Source organism: Molossus molossus, unplaced genomic scaffold (genome assembly GCF_014108415.1).
Source record: "Molossus molossus isolate mMolMol1 unplaced genomic scaffold, mMolMol1.p scaffold_m16_p_12, whole genome shotgun sequence".
Lineage (NCBI taxonomy): Eukaryota > Metazoa > Chordata > Mammalia > Chiroptera > Molossidae > Molossus > Molossus molossus.
The window spans coordinates 76,660,678-76,678,219 of NW_023425347.1; the positions used below are offsets into that span (position 1 = coordinate 76,660,678).

Below are 17,542 nucleotides of genomic sequence, written 5' to 3' on the forward strand. Positions count from 1 at the left end.
GTCCAGAGAGAGACCCGGGTTTGGTTCCCGTTAAGGGCACGTGCCTTGGTTGCAGTTTGTCCCTGGCCCCAGTTGGGGTTGTGCGGGAGGTGGCCACTTGATGTGCTGCTTTCAAGTCGATGTTTCTCTCTGTCTCTCTTCCTCTCTCTCCCTCCCACTCTATCTAAAAAAACAAAAATGGAAAAATGTCCTCGGGTGAGGATAAAAAAAAAAACACACAAAAAAGAACCACAAAATACTTTAACTTACTAGATATGGCTGTTCTAAGACCACAGGTCCTGGCCCATTCTTATAGGTGTCTGTAGGTTTTCTTCTTTCCTTGGCCTTGACCTATCCTCACAGGACAAAGATACTTCCCTACCTGGGAATGCCCCTAAGTTCAAGCTTTAGAAATCAAGGTCTAGGTGAAAACTCTTTTTGTTAGTCTAAGACCTACCTTACAGGTCTCCATTTCTTGTCCCAGGATTCATCTTTTCTCTGGATAAAATAAACAAACACATCTAGTCCCTTTAGAAGAGATCCCAAAACCCAGCCACAGTGGTGTGGTCTTATCATGTGGCCCCCGAAAGCAACTGTATCATAATACAACAGCCGGTCACTTTCCTTTTAGAAACTTATCTGCTTGCTAGCCAAAAGCTACTTAGTAGGAATGGGGCTGACACTTGGAATACTGAGTGGGCACATCACACCGATTCTGTAACAAAAGACTTCAGTGAGGCAGTATTCCCTATTCCTGGTCATCCTTCAGGACTCTGATGGCCCCCACAGCTGCCCTTCCCGTGTTTTGGCGTGGCTATCCCACTGTAAGGCCACCCCATTACTGCTATGTTCCTCTTCCAGGAACAAGTGACTACCCTGGAAAAGGAAGAAACAAATTGCCCTTCAAATATGCAGTAAAATAATTATTTAATTATCAAAGGATCACTGTTGGGCTTTTTTAAAAAGTCTGTTAATTCTTATGCTCGCTTCGGCAGCACATATACTAAAAAATCTATAATTCTTAAATGTACCGTTGAACTGGGGAAATGGTTTTAGCAGCCTCACATAAATTATTTTAATTAATAAACATCATCACAGTATTAAGAAGGCAAGGTAAACAAATAGCTTAAGTATTTTATTTGTTTGCAACTAAGCTTGTTAACACTATATAATGAAAATGTACAAAGAATAATGTTGCAGTTTTTGGTTAGATTTAAGTCAAAGACATTCATTAATAAGGAATCTTCCAATGTGAATATTCCAGAAATTTCTCTAAGCCATCTGGATCAGAACTGTCTCTGAATATTACCTTACTTTGGAAGGTATTGGCATACATTTTAATTACACTCAGAATTTTTCAAAATAAACTGTAATTAAAAAAACTATTCTATATTCAAACTAAAACAATTTTAATAGAACTTTCCTTTCCAGAAACAATAATGAAACAAGGCATTTTGTAAAATGTGGTCCTGAACAAGTCACAGTAAAAAATAAATGTATACTTAACTTCCACCTCCTCAAAACAGAGGCTACTTTCTGTTCTTCAGCCTTGAAAACAAGGTGAACAACAGTCTGAAAGCAATTTCGGGCAGAGGGATGCCAAAACAAAGCTCAAGCAGTTGAACATGAACACCTCTTAAAAGAATTTGGGAGAACCTGAACAAGGATCCAAATTTATTTGTAATAACTAATACAAAGGTGAAGTGGCTCCTCCCAAGTAGCAGTGTAGCCGGGGCCTGGCCCTTGCCCAGCCCGTGCTCACCTGTTCTATGCTCCCAAGTAAACCCTGATGCTCCTGCTCTAGGGGAGAGTTTTTCTTTTTAGAGGTTCAGTGTCCAGGGAGCTCTCTGTGTGAGTGAGGTGAGCACAGACTCCACGTGAGTATTTTAAGGCTTGGAGTCAAAGTATCTTTCCAGCACGGCTAGGTAGAGTCCATATGTCAAATGGCCCATCTCCAGTTCGTTCTAATTCCTCACCGTGCATGTATAGACCCAGGACCACAGACCCTTGCTATGTCGTCATTATCACATCTAATGTCCATCCTAACGTATGATTCATATTCTGTGCCTGAAAACAGTCCCTGTATTTAACAATACCTACACATAAAACAACCCACTGTTACAACTTATATGGTCACAAAACATTAATGATCTTCTGTAGATCAAGCAAATGTTTTTAACCGTAATTGTCGTGCATCAAATTCACAGCCAGAATCCCCAAGATCAAAAAAAAATTTGCACAATACAAATAATAACTTAAAATACACATACACACATATTCACACACTCTCACACACACTTCTTACAGAACTGTGCTTGGGGAAACTCCATTTGTTGAGTGCCATTGAGGGCATATTTTGCTAAACTGCTGCTCCACGTATTTTGTTTGGAAAATCTATCACAGTAGGGCACAGCTGTTTATTGGATGAGCAGAAAAGAAAGATATGCTTGTGGCAACCAGAAAGTTTTAAGGTCTTTCAAGTTGTATAAAATGAACCTGCAGAAACCTTTTAAGTGTTCTCAGGATGCAAAGTTGGAGCTGAAATGTGATATCAAACCAGTTGCAAAAAGTGCACAGCAGCCATCTCTTGAGGTCGAACCTGGTACCCAGATATGCAAGAAAGCTTCAGGACACATCTATAAATTAGGAATAAAAAACAAAAGCCTGTAAAAATACTAAAAAATATAGTGTTGTGCTTTTTAAATAACAACTAATGGTAAATGTGATAGACTGCATGGAGGACGAGTCACCACTAAAAGTCCTAAATTCTCAAGAGTTTAAGAAACCTGAGTCAGGTTCAGTAAATATATAGTTATTATAATTTATGTTTTGAGTTACTGGTAGTTGCAAGATGTTTAGAATTAAGAAATTCTGACCACTCTTAACAAGTTAGCCTAAGAAATCAACTTTCATAAATTAATCACTGAAACTACCTTTCTGGAGGAAAAGCCAGGTAATAAACACATTGGCACAGGAGTTAGACAACCTAGGTTTCAATCCTGGCTAAACCACTAGCTACATGAGCTTGGACAAATAATTAACTTCTTTAAGTGCTATCCTTACCTGTATAATGGGGCTAACAACAGTTCTTCCCTCATAGGGTTCTTGTGGATGAAAATAAATTTTGAAGGTCAAACTGCTTAGCATAATGCTAGACATCTAAGTATTCTTTAAATGCTAGCTACTATTTTACTTCACAAGGGCTTTTTGCTCTTGGGAGACAGGTACTCAGATTCAAAATTTTGCTCTTGGAAGTTGGGAAAGTGAAAGAAAAATTGCCAATACTTACAGCTTGTGGGCCTTGTCCCATATCGTCGCATAATCTGATCATGTGTGAATTTCACAAAAGATTCATATTGTTCTGTGAGGGGAAAGACAGTATATATATACTTATCCCCGAAACTCTCCCCCAGTTTTTCAGGAATCAAGTGTCAGGATCATATCTAGCTTCCCAGTTTAAATTATCCATTCTTAGGCCCTCCCTATAACAGTCACTCTGAGATTTGTTACTTCTTGGACGCCAAAGCCAAAATCCCTAGCTCCTAGATTCGATCACTGATCATCTATAACATAACATTTTCCTAATAATCTTGCTTGTGCTGTAACTCTATTGGCTTCCTAAAACAGACAGACATGCTCACTACCACTAGCAAATTTTAGGATTATCTCCTCCAGAACAAGAAGCTTGAAGCCCTTTGCTCCTCTCTATCCTTGCTATACATTTCAACATTCATACAGACTCAAAAAGATAGAATGGCTAAAAAGCTAAGAGAAAATCCCACACTCCCTAATTATAAACTGTTCCACATAAGTACCTTAGAGCCACCTGGTCTGAACAATTTTGGGGTGGTGGTAGTAGAGGGAAATGATATACTCAAGTTTTTCCTTATAATATACATTATTAGTATATTAAAGAATTTCTACTATGAAGAAATTCATTTAATTTTGTTGCTAACTCAACAATTCTCAATTTAAAGCAGATCTATTAACATTCTGAGGCACCACATGCTAAGGGTCACCGAATTAGGAAACAACACTGTTACAGCAAGAAGTTGTTGCCTAAAACCTCTCTCATCAAATCCTCCTCCTTCACTAAACAGGTACTTTCTATTCCTGAGTCAGATCCCTTCATTTCACAAAAGGGTTACTTGTTGCCACCATTAGTCACTCCCTTTGTTCTTGCCTAAGCTGTGCTTTCCAAACTTTACTCTAATGTACCTCCAAATCACAGGATGCCTGACTTCCCACATCCACTAAGTGACTCCCACCAGGAAGTCTGATTGTGTTGACTATGCTCTATCTACACCTCCCAATCACCTATTGATGGTTAGCACTATCCCAACCACCTGTTTACAGGCCAACTAGCCCAAACACCTACTCAATGCCTTTGTTCAAGAAAAGCTTGGTTTATCCTGTTTCAGAAAGGTAAATGAAAAGTCCTTCCGTACAATATATAAATGGAACATTTAAAATCACCAAAGGGAATAACTTAATACTCACAACTCCTTAAGCCTCCTTGCATGATGTCCTACTCCTAAATTACCATTTACTTAATTGGGGTTAATCCTTACTGAACCTTATTAACAATGACATAGCCACTATACCTCAGCCTACCTGCTAGTTTGGTATTGAGGATTTGCTCATACTCCTCCCGAATTTTATCTTCATAGTCTTTTAAAAGACGCTCACATATTATTCCAACTTGTCGGAGAGTAAAGGTGGGTTGGTCTTTCTTCATCCAGGAGGAACCTGGCCAAAAGACAAATCTAGTTTACATAATAAATTCTAGTTCTAAGGCTCAGAATTAACAACTTCATGCAGTCCTAGGATATAAAAATCGTTTATAAAAATGGTATTTTTCACTAATTTGCATGGAATATTTCCACAAAATTCTCTTGAGTTTCTCACATTTGTTTTACAAAGCAAGGACGAAGGTAAATTGAGAAGTAGGAGGAACAACACATATCCAGGTATGATAGCTGGTCTGCATACAAAAAAAAATGTCTGATGCCACAACAATCAGAGCCCATACTCAATGCTCATTTGGTAACAGACAAGAACAAAAAGTTTAAAGCTGATATAAAGCCTCTAGTCTGAATTAGGAAAAGTAGATTCATAACATGAGAGCTACCTAGATCCTAAGAGATCACCTAGACCTATGTTTAACCAAGGTGGTACCACCACAATTATCTATGGAATTAACAGAAACCACCACAAAATTACACACACACACACACACACACACTCTCTAATTTAGTTCTGATCAGAAATTTGACATTTAGGAGAATAAGTGACGTGCCCAATATAAAAAATTGTTAGGCAAGAACTCATGGACATGGACAATAATGTGGTGATGGTGGAGGGTAGAGGTGGAAGAGGGAAAAAAAGGAATAAATGGTGATGGGGGAAAAAATTGTTAGCAAAGTCACTGAAGTATGAAAGGAGACAATTAGCCACTATACATCTCATCCTTGATCCCTTTTGAATCCAGGCCAAGAAGAGTGAAATGTTAGTAGTTAGGGACCAAAATATCCACTGGAAAGCCAGAAAACATAGAAATTGACTTCCTGATTATGATAAAAGCAGTAACTCCATTGGTAGTCCAGTTCTGAGTTGTTTTTCAAAGCTTAGTCTGGAATTTGTTTCTTTGGCCCTCTTAGTCTAGAAACTATTGAACAGCCTGACACAAATAATTTTTTTTGGCTTAAATAAAAAATGTATTCTCTACAAATGAAAAAACTTGACCAATACATCTAGCCAGTTTTTATTTGTAATTGTTTCTTTGCCCATAACATATTCTATTACTTCAAAATTTATTACTAAAATCTGGAGAGAAAATTGAGGCTTGTTAGTTATAACCACTGAAAGGTCTATCACTTAAGTATGTGCAAGAACAATTAGAATAGGTGTTGTTTCAGAACCAAAATCTTTGGGTCATAAGAAGACAATTAAAAAAATTATTTGAGGTGAAATTGACATAAAGTGAAGAATTCAGTGGCATTTAGTATAGTCACAATGTTGTACAACCAACACCTCTATCTAGTTTCAAAACATTTCTACTACTCCAAAGTAACACCTCTTACCCATTAAGTAGTCCCCCGCCATCTCCTGGCCAACACCAATTTGTGCTCTATAAGGAGACAATTTTTTTTTTTACAAGAAGACAATTTTTAACCATGGTAATTTTAAATTCTTAGAACTATTAAGAAGTAGAATACTTTGTGAGGAAGTAAACTACTGTTAAAGGGGACAGAATGCACCACTGGAGATATTCAAGCTCCGGCCTGTTGACTTTTTGTGGGGATATGACAGGCAAGACTGTTAGCTGAACTATGTGACCAGAAAGATTCACTCCAACCCTGAGATTCTATTTCAGCACATCCTCCCTAACCACCTGTCAATGTTATAGTGCAATGTCACATAACTTTCTGCAATGATAGAAATGCCCTATAGTTGTGCTATTACAACAACTACATGTGGCTACCACTTTAAATGTGGCTACTGCATCTGAGAAACTAAATATTAAAATTTTATTAACTTAATTCAAATTTAACAGGCACAAGTGGCTAGTGATATAGAAAGTATTGTTGCATTGGCTGGATGGAAGTCCAATCAAATCAATGTAAGGTCTTTTCCATTTCATGACTTTATGGTTTTAAAAGTATAAGTAGTGTAATAATGCATATATTTTATTAATTTTACTACTTTAGATGAAATCAATTTTAAATTAGGAAACCATCATTTTAAGTACCATTTACAAACTCTTCAATGGACTGTGCAAATTAAAGCATACTTACCTGGAGAACTAGGTGCTGTGAGTGCTGAGGAGTGAGGCTGACTTTCTGAAGTACAAGCTTCATTCTGATTAAGAACAACTTCTAAATGTCTCCACCTCTGATAACGACTACATTCTTGTTTTATGTTCTGAAAAATTTGCTCTAAATAAAAAAGAAACACACTCGAGCATTCATTTTGTCATTTCTTCAAACTTCTTCCCCATGTCATAAAAATTTTAAAAATTATACTAATAAAGCACTCTTCCCATAACCCCCAAAGTGTGCCCTCTTATTGTCACTATTTCAACAGTATGTAGAATAGCATAATTGTTTCCTGTGACAATAGATGGACCAGATCAGCTGTTTGCTGTAAAATTAACTAGTTCAACTTGCAAGAATAATAAAAAAATCCTTCACCTAATAGGGAGCTATTTTTTTAATCTCCTTTAAGTTGTACAATTTCACAAACTAGCGTTCAGGGGTGAGTCTTTTACCACCCAAGGACTTCTAACAGTGAAACTCCTGTCTTGTTTGGGACTTAGTATCTTTAGGTAAAAGGAAAGCAGAAACCAGTATGTTCATATAACCAGGGGAAGACCTGAAATTTATTGCTTGGAATTCATAAACAGGACTTAGAAAAGAATTTACTGATTATATAAGATTTTCTGATCCTATTTGGTAAGATTCAGATTACTATTCAGAGTCGAGGTATCAAAAACCAAATTTAACACTATTAAAAGGAGTCCAGCACAGGCCAGTTTGACTCCGTGGTTAGAGCATCAGCCTGCATACCCAAGGGTCTCCGGTTCGATTCCCAGTCAAGAAATCAATGGAAAAAATATCCTTGGGTAAGGATTAACAACAACAAAAAAACGAGTCCAGAACACACAAATCACTAACCACCTTGAAGTACACTCCTAGAGACAACATACAATCTGGAAGGATGTGGTTTTCGAGTTTTTTTTGTTTCTGTGGTAGAATATATACTCACTTTCCAGATAATAAAGCCTTCTAAAAACCAGAAAATTTTATCACACCCCCCCCCTCACATTATTCTAATGTACAATTTACTATAGCTGTATTTGTTTTAATAGGGAGGGGGAAGTGTTAACTATGCATTTTGCTTCTTCCTAGCTGTGTGACTATGACCTCGGGAAGTCTTCAAGATGTTTAACCTAGTTCTTAAATATAAATGTTAAATGGCTGCCCCAGAAAGTTGTGAGAGTAAAAAATATTAATGATGTTGCCCTGGCCAGTGTGGATCCATGGTTAGAACGTCGGCCCTTGCATTGAAGGGTCTCAGGTTGGATCCCCAGCCCTGGTCTGGGCGCATGCAGGAGGAGGCAACCAATGGATGTGTCTCTCTCACATCGATGTTTCTGTTTCTCTCTCCCTCTAAATATCAATGGAAAAAAAATATCCTTGGGTGAGCATTAACAAAATTTTAAAAAAAATATTAATAATGTTATAACAAGTGATGGTATAGCCCAGGAACTGACATGAATTCAAAGTAGATCCACACACAACTAAATTCCTAACACTCAGCCTAAACACTGGAACAATGCAGTTATTTTAGCAAAGCTTTCTCTTAAGAATGCTATGAAGTTCTTATTTTAGATCCGTGAATTTATAAAGTCTTTGTTGCATCTTTAAAAATATATTCTCCAAGCCCAGCCGATGTGGCTCAATAGTTGAGTTTCAATCCATGCACCAAGAGGTTGCCAGTTCAATTCCCAGGCAGGGCATATGCCCAGTTTGTGGCCCAAATCCCCAGTGGGGGGCATGCAGGAGGCATGTTCTCTCATCAATGTTTCTATCTTTCTCTCCCTTTCCCTTCCTCTCTCAAATCAATAAAGAAAGCACACACACACACACACACACACATTCTCCAAGTATACACATGCCAGATTCAATATAAGGTTGTAAGTAATTGCAAAGACTTGAAACAAGAAAGAACAAGTATGTGGACAAGGCTCATGAGAACAGAAGGTCTTTGATAAACCTCAAACTGCCTCCTGTATGGCAAAAAGAACAAATGGACAGATACAATTTTGAAGCTGGTAAGAAGGATTAGAAGTCCAAGAATCTAAACATGGTATACACAGGAGAAAAATAAAGGAGGAGATGTAATTTTCTTCCCAAGAAGGCCACATATAACAGACAAAGGCATTTTTAAAAAGAAAAATGCATGCCCTGGCTGGTTTTCTCAGTGGTTAGAGCGTCGGCCTGCAGACCAGAGAGTCCTGGGGTCAGTTCCTGCTGCAGTTTGTCCCCAGCACCGGTTGGGGTCATGTGGGTGGCGACTACTCGATCCATGTTTCTCTCTTTTTCCTCCCTCTCTCCCTCCCACTCTATCTGAAGATAAATGCAAAAATGTCCTGGGGTTAGGATTTTTAAAAAAAAAATGCAAATTTCTTTTTAACAGTGGATAATTTTAATCTTTTCCTCCTATTATTTGAGGTTGTGCTTCTAGGTTATATCAGATTAAGACCATTCTTTTTCCAGTTCCATCTCTCACTAAAATCTAGTTGCATTAAACTATCTTTTCCTTAATTTGTGAGTTTTCTGGCCTTTACTCAAGCAATTTTGCTTTGCTTGAAATGGGGCTGACTCTCTCCTGCCAACAATTTAAGGCCCAGTGAAAATGCTACCTCATTCTGGAAGTTATTCCCAAAACCTTAAGTTATGATCAATTAATTGCTTTGCATCTAGATTCACTCCATGTTTACAAATATCTCCGAGTTCAGCAACCTCCCTCCCTTGCCTGGTATTCATCCACCTCAAGCCTGATATTCATCCACCTCAATCATTTAAGCAATAAAAAGTTTAATTATATAGGCCTTTGTCACAAAAAGTGATATAACACATCTTTTCAGACCATTTCTGAGAGAGTTTTAACAATCCTTGAGATAACTGGGATGCTACAGAAGTCACTGATTTCTTTTTTTTTTTTTGCTTGTTAATCCTCACTTGAGGATATTTTTTCCATTGATTTGTTACAGAGTAGAAGAGAGGGAAGGAGAGAGGCCTGGGGCTGGGAAGAGTGAGAAAGAGAAACATTGATATGAGAGAGACACATTGATTGGTTGCATCCCACACATACCCCCACAGAGGTTGATTGGTTGCATCCCACACATACCCCCACAGAGGTGGGGATGGAATCAGCAACCCCGGTACCAGCCCTTGTCTGGGAATCGAACTCATGACCCTTTGGTGCTCCAGCTGACACTCTAACCACAGAGCCACACCGGACAGGGCTGAAGTCACTGATTTTTATTTTTTTTCTTTATTGATTTTAGAGAGTATGGAAGAGGGAGAGATAGAAACATCTATGAGAGAGAACATCGATTGGCTGCCTCCCGCATGCCCCCCGCTGGGGATTTCACCCACAACCTGGGCATATGCCCTGACTGGGAATTGAACCCAGCGACCTCTTAGTACATGGGTTGATGCTCAACCACTGAGCTACACCAGCTGGGCTGAAGTCACTCATTTTTAAATTCACTTTTCTATTAGTTGGCTTTATTCTTTCTACTTGTGTAGCAACTAATATTTAGGGCATCTTTCACATAAGCCAAAGCATTAAATAACGAACGATCTATACTTTGTTTTTTTCATGAAAAACTATATTCCAGTAAGCATTAAGAAATATAACTGATCAATCTTTACAAATGAATATTTTAACATAAAATGACCACGAAACTAGTTTGATATGATCTATATGCAAAGATAAATGTGACCCCAGCCCTGGCCAGTTTGGTTCAGTGGTTAGAGCATCATCAGCCTGCAGTCCAGAGAGACCGGGTTCGGTTCCTGCTAAGGGTGCATACCTCAGTTGTAGTTTGTCCCCGGCCCTGGATTGGTCATGTGGGTGGCAGCCATTCGATGTGTCCCTTTCACGTAGATGTTTCTCTCTCTCTCTCCCTCCCTCCCTCCCACTCTGTCTGAACAAAAAATGGAATAGTGTTCTCGGGTGAGGATAAAAAAAAAAAGAAAAAAGAAAGTGACCCCATTATGGCACTCTGCCATATTTAGGCTTCCAAATACATTAAGCAATCATTTATTATGCATTTGCTGTAATGTGAACTACAACAGAATTAGTCTAGAGAGTTAGTTGTATTGGAAGAAATAAAACATTTATATAATATCCTTCAAGACAGATAGGACAAGTATTAATTCTATTTTGTTGAAGCAGAGAGATCCAGAAAGATTATGTGACTATCCTTGGCTAGCTGTAGGAGCAGTGGATGAAAAAAAAATTACTTTACGCGGGCATCTATAAACCCTCTGCTTTTGAAGGGCTCTTTACAAACAACTTTTGCAAACATTCTCATTCTGTGCAACATTAAGTGGTCTGAGAATTTAAAGTCCAACAGAGTTCCTCATGGGGCGGGGTTAGTCAGGTAATGCACGGGAGACAGGAAATGAATGTATCTGGATTAGCAAACAGAAAGGGAAAACATCATGATGGAAGGCAAGAATCCAGACACAGCCAGGTGGGTCTGGGGGAAAAGGGCAAAAGCATAGTTTGGTAAAAAAATGACTAGGTAAAATATGGTTATAGCTGATAAATCCTTTGCATGCCAGCATAAAGAGGTGAACATGAGTAAGGATATACTGGTTTAGGAGTGCTTGGCTGGAACCAGCACTTGCTTGGTGGGAGAGGATGAGGGCCTGAAATCTGCATGGTCGATTTGCAAACGAAATCAAGTCTAAAGACACTAGTAACTGAAAAAGGGTGAACGTAGAATAATGTAATAGCATTCCAAGATTTTGCTTATGCTTGAAAAAACAGAAAAACACACACAATGAAATGACTAGCCAAAGTCCAGTTTTGAGACTTCCCCCATTTCCGGAAACCCTTTAAAACTGCTAGATATTAATTCTGATGCATTTCCCCCTCAACTCCCACACAAAAGTTAGAATTTTTTTTTTTTACTTGACTGTCACACCAACTCTCCCCTTTCCTTGGCCAATGCCTTTCTTGAAGACGAGTCTGTCTGCTACGGATAGCTAATTCCTGCTTCCGGAACCTCTGTATGCTTAAGGATCCTCAAGTTTTAGCTAACGACCTACCCGGCTTCAAGCCATATATGGTACAAGACAATAGCCATACAATAAAAAATATGGCCAGTCCCTTAGAATTAGTCAGGTTGTAATCGGATTCCATAACTTCTGCGGCGGCCTCTGGTCCCCTCAAGACTTCTGGAAATCAGGTCTCCCTACAAGCTACAGTACAGTGCGGAACAGCACACACTCAGGCCCCTTCCCAGGAACCAGCCTCCAACCCCCACCCTCAAGGCCGGGTTCGTGAGTAGAATCCAATTTTCCATGGCCCACTGGATCGACAGGGCGGCTCAGTGCAGGCCCAGGCAGCGAGGCAGGAGGGGCTGGGGGGGCGGGGAGGGCCCGGAGCAGCCAGGGATATTCCCGTCTTCCTCTCGCTGCCCACCCCTCTAGGCAGCTCCAGGAAAACCGAAAACCGACACAGTGGCCCTACTACCCCTCCCGGATGTTTCCCATCCCCGGAAGCGACCGGGCCCGGCACCCCAGTTCCCTTTTCTCAGGGCAAAGAAGGGGTCAGTGGATAAATTAGCCTAGCGTCCATAATCCTTCCCCCACCCCCACCTCCCTATGCCAGGGCCTGGCTTCCTGCCAAGCCCGCAGCGTAGCTTACCCGGAGTTGGAAGGCGCCGTTCGTTGCCAGGCGGGACGGTCTGCTGAAGAGTCGGCGGTGGGGTCTGCATCTGAAGCGGCGGCGGCTCGGCGTCCGGGGGCCTGAGGCCCGGAGTGGGGCCGGGCAGAGGGGCGCAGCGCCGCCGCTTCGGGGAACCCGGGCTCAGCAGCGCCGCCTCGAACTCCATGGGCCGCTTCAACGTCGCCCCGCACGCCATGCCGCTGACAGGCTAGGGACCAGAAGCAGACGCGGTAGTGACTGCGGCCCTACCTCCGCCAGCTTCAGCGGAGCTCCCAAGCCAAGCCGGCTCCAATGGCGCCTCCAGCACCCGGCAGCGGCGGTGGCCCCGCCTCCTGTGACGTCACAGACCTGGCCACCGCCCGGCGAGGGGGGAAAGCCGGAAAAGGGCCCCTCTGGCAGGTCCCTCAGCAACAGTCCAGCCCGCGGCGCCCCCTACTAAGGAAATGGAACGGCCTGGGCGGAGAACTTGGTCACCAAGCAACCTAGGGAAGGCCCCCGCCTCCGTCCCTCCCAGGGTCCCATCCCCCCCACCCCTTTCCTTGCTATCGCTCCCGGGTGGCCCCTTAGGTTTTCGCACCTGCGCGGCACGGGCGCGGGGGAGGGGAGAGCGCAGAGGGGCAAACTCCACCCGGCTTGTTGAGAGGCCGCCGGGGGTCGGTGTCTCCGGGTCCCATAACCTCCTATCTAGTACTAGTCCCGGTGATAAAAGGAGAGGGTGATTCTCAAAGGTACTCAAGGGCATTGCCCTGGCTCCAGAAAGTATCAATTTAAACATAACCCGAGATCTGAGGATGAACGTCAGGAAATCCACCAATCCCATGAAACTGCGCAAATTGTGTGTGTGTGTGTGTGTGTGTGTGTTTTAGGATAGATGACCCCTACCTTCATCAGCTCATCAGAGAGGTCTGTTACTCAAAAAGTTAAAAACAAACAGGAAACAGCCAACTGGTTTAAACCATTTAATAATGGTGTCAGTGTTAAGAACTTCAGCTGACAGCTGATTTACCAATCTCCCCTGCTGACCTGACATCTCAGGTGCTTCCTCAGACTCTGAATTCTTTACAGCAGGGCCGGTGATAAAGTGCTTTTGATATTCTGGAAAAATAAAATAACAAGAGGATTTACTTTCAGGAACCATATGTGCTTGTATATTACTGGAGAGCAGATCCAAGGGATCTGTGATGCAAAATAGGTCAAAACTGTCCTTACCCGTGGGGCTCGATGGTTAGAGCATCCGCCGGCACTTGGAAGGGTTAGGGTTCCGTTCCCCTTCAAGGGCTTGTACCTGAGTTGCAGGCCCATCCAGGTCGGGATCAGAAGGGAACCAATCTATGTGTCTCTCACATGGACGTCTCTCTCTTTTCCTCCCTCCCTCCCTTGCACTGTCTCTAAAAAAAATTCAAAAAAAAAAAAAAATCAATGGAAAAAATATCCTCACATGAGGAGTAACAAAAAAGGTTAAAACCTTTCTATAACTATCGACATATCTCTGGGATTTTCCAGAACAATCTAAATTCAGAAACTCTGCCCTGGCGGGTTTGGTTCAGTGGTTGGAGCGTTGGCCTGTGGACCAGAGAGTCCCAGGTTCAGTTCCACTAGGGGCATGTACCAAGTAAATAAATAAACAAATAAATAAATTCAGAAACTCTCTTCTAATAGGTGATATGCCTGATCAATATGCCCCAATATTTGAGTTAGAGAATATGGACATAACTACCTCCATCCCATTCTTTGTCCATTTTTGTTGCTTTTCTCTGGGTCCTCCCCAGTTTCTCCAAATTTTATAAAGATCTAAACATAGGTCAAATTTTTTTTTTTTGCATTTGTTTGACAAATAGATATAATTCTAAAATGACTGTGCATATCAGATGTTAAATTTGTTTTATCCTATCTCCTTTCCATAAGGACAATTTGAAACTTTGTTCCAAGCTTCCTGGCTGCAGGGTAAAAATGAAAACACAGTACATGTTCAATAACTCTTGTCATCTGAAAGGAATCAGTTCATCAGAAGACAGACCATAGACACCCTCACCCCCACCCCCGTAGCACTAACTTCTAAAGGTAGTGTGTCATGTGACTTTATTAGGAACCAGTCAGTGAATGATGTAATAAAGCAATCAAGAAGATCTGAACAACAAATGCAAAAGTAAAATTCATATGGGTATTTCTTATGTTTAATAAAAGCCAAGGACATAAAAAGCAACCTAGTGATGGTTATTCTTTAAAGGGGCTTGTCTAATGTGGTCTAAGGAAATTGCTTTCTTGTAGTCTAAACTGGTTCAAAGTTAGAGCTTAGAAGATTTTAAAAGTATGTCCCTTGGGTCATCATTCTAAATAGCATTTCTAGCTAGGGTTTTGCTAAGTGTTTTGATAGTCATGCTCTTCTCTGTGATCCTTTAAAAGTTTGAGCATGCTTTGTAATATTAGTGTTTTAAAACAGGAAGTTATAATTTCTTCACAAATCTGACTGTTCTTCAAAACTAGAAATTCCTTGAAAAAATAACAACCAGGCCTCATTCATTTGTGTCTCCCTCTCCTCTGCTCAGTGTTTGAATGCAGTAGGGGTAGTCACAGAATAAATATTGGTCGAATTAATAAATGGTAATTATTTCAAGGATGTTCTCTCTGTCCCTGAAAGCTGATAGTCCACATTGCTGAATGAGGGTGGATTCACATGATTCAGAAACCAAACAAGTAGGTGGTATATCCTATTATAAGTTTCAGTTGACAGCAGCCCAACCAGAGAGATGTCCCTGAGGGAAGTAGATGGGTTGCTCTGACAGCCACTCACTGTGGTATCTCCTTATTAAGTCACCATAGTCCAGATCTGCTTTACTTTGTATATCCAGACACTTGATCAGTCATATACATAGGTACACATATACACATTACTAACTAACTTTCATGTGGGCACTATACTGTCATGGTTGAGGATACTATGTAAGGTATGACAAGACATAGTTCCTGCCTTCCTAGGGCTTCCAGTCTGATGTTAGAGATGACAGACATTTATCAAATAATCACAGCAACAAATATACAACTACAAACTATGACAAGTACTCTGACGGGAAAAACAGGGTATTACAACGGATGTCTTAACTTGACTTAGAGAGCAATGAAGACCCTGAAGAAGTCACATTTGAGCTAGGAGCTAACTAGGTAAAGAGGATGAGAACATCCCAAGCAAAGGGGATAGCATACCCAAAGTCCAGTGATAGAGACCATAATGTGTTTGAAGAATCAAAAGAAGTCTCAAGTGGCTATGCTACAGAGCACGAAAGCAGAGTCTGGAGAAAAAACGGACGAGAAGGGCAGGAGCCTGATCATTTAATACCTGGTATGCTGCCAAGAGATTTTTTACCTTTATCTTAAGAGCAGTGGGAAGCCACTTTAGGAGTTAAGGTGGGAAGAAAAGAGCTTAAATATGATCAGATTTACATTTGAAAAGATTCCTGGCTGCGGTATAGAGAACAGGTTGGAGGAGAACAGGGGTGGATGGAGTTTTGTAAAGAGGCTATTGTATCTATCCAGATGCATGCTTTGTTGTATGAGTTTTATAATATTACAAGGAGCCTTCCACCTCCTAGCACACACAGATTCTTTCATATCACCACCTGTGGGTGTTTTTATGATAGTTCACCCTGTGAAGGCTCAGCAATAGGTCTGAGGTTCTGTCTATTTATGGTACCAGCAGTTGTCTGACCCTGAGACATTGATGGGCTAAAGATGGGGCTGGGAATGAGAGGAAAAGATACCATCTTCCAAATCTTCCAGGATTCTTTGCCCAAAGTTTTCAAAGGAGTTGTCTATATTTGCTGCCTCCCACCCACCACCTATCACTACAGCCATCCGATTTCTGCCCCTCCCGTTCCACTAAAATAGGTCAAGTCACCAATGATCTCCAAGCTATGAAGGGAAGTGGACTGACAAGGTCTAAGTTTAGAAGATGAAGTAACAGATGTTGGTGAGGGTTAGGTATGGAGGTGAGAGAGATGAAAGACTCAAATACAACTCCTAGGCTTCTGGCTTTCTCAGAGCCATTTTCTGAGAAAGTTTTCATCAGACTGGGGAGCAATATATGAGCATGGTTTTGGACATGATGAGTTGTAGGTTCCTTTCAAGTATCACTTGGGATTCTTAAGTGTGTGGGTATATAAATATGTGGGCCTGGAATTCAGGAGAAGTCTGGATTGGAGAAAAAAATTAGGAGAGTCATTAGTGTAGAAATGGTCATTGAAGTTGTAGGGGCAGCTAGACTTATCTAGAGTAGAAATGTTCAGTCTTTTTGTATGTGTGCTGTAAGCCTCTTCTCTGAATGTTTTTAAGTATATAATATACATATAATTACAAAGAAAAAATCAATCATATACATACACATACATTATATGTAATTTCCAGATAGCAGTCTATCAATATCCATTGGAAATCTACTGGATACTGATAGCCTACCTGGAACTATGTAATATATATCCATTGGATATTAGAACATTAATAAAGTATCTGAAACTGTACAAAATAAAGGGTAAAAAAGTGATTATTGAGATGGAAGAAACATACTGCAAAGTAAATTCCAAATTATAGCCTGAAACAAAGAGTACCACATTATCTAAGCAATTCTAGGAACTGGGGTGGAAGTGAGGAGGAAAGTGGTAAAACTCATCCAGAAGTTTTGTGTGAGTGGAGAATGGGGAAATAAAAGTATTCGAAAATATTTTATCTTGGGAGAAAAGAAAGAAGTTAGGGAACCAAGCATCTCTATAGGGCAAATAGTTGTATTTTATACACATGCACACACAAACACACACACACGCACATACACACATGTAACAATAATAGCAAAATATGTGTGCAATAATAAGCATAAGGAAAGGGAAAGAAATATATATATAATGGAAAAGTATGATCGAATGCAAAAACTAAAAAAAATGGGGGTTGGGAGGACAATGGTAACTTCATAAAACCAGAAGAAGTAAAGTAAAATACTAAATCAAATTATATCATCAAAAAATAATATCATCAAAGTAAAATAATAAAATAGTAGTTGGAAGAACTAAAGTGTTATTAATTACCCTTAAAAGTAAATAAACCA

General features: G+C 40.4%; 2 protein-coding genes across 3 annotated transcripts in view; one reads left to right on the plus strand and one right to left on the minus strand.

Moving 5' to 3' along the window:
• Positions 1-17,542, plus strand: part of RHBDL2 (rhomboid like 2) — a 138,154-nt gene that overhangs the window by 39,730 nt on the left and 80,882 nt on the right. The window lies entirely within an intron of this gene.
• Positions 1,094-12,789, minus strand: AKIRIN1 (akirin 1). The gene is made up of 5 exons (XM_036257367.1): positions 12,433-12,789; positions 6,777-6,917; positions 4,594-4,728; positions 3,269-3,340; positions 1,094-2,615 (listed from the first exon to the last, which is right to left on the minus strand). Exons 1-5 carry the CDS (start codon positions 12,647-12,649, stop codon positions 2,605-2,607), a joined length of 576 nt encoding a protein of 191 aa, XP_036113260.1. The 5' UTR covers positions 12,650-12,789; the 3' UTR covers positions 1,094-2,604.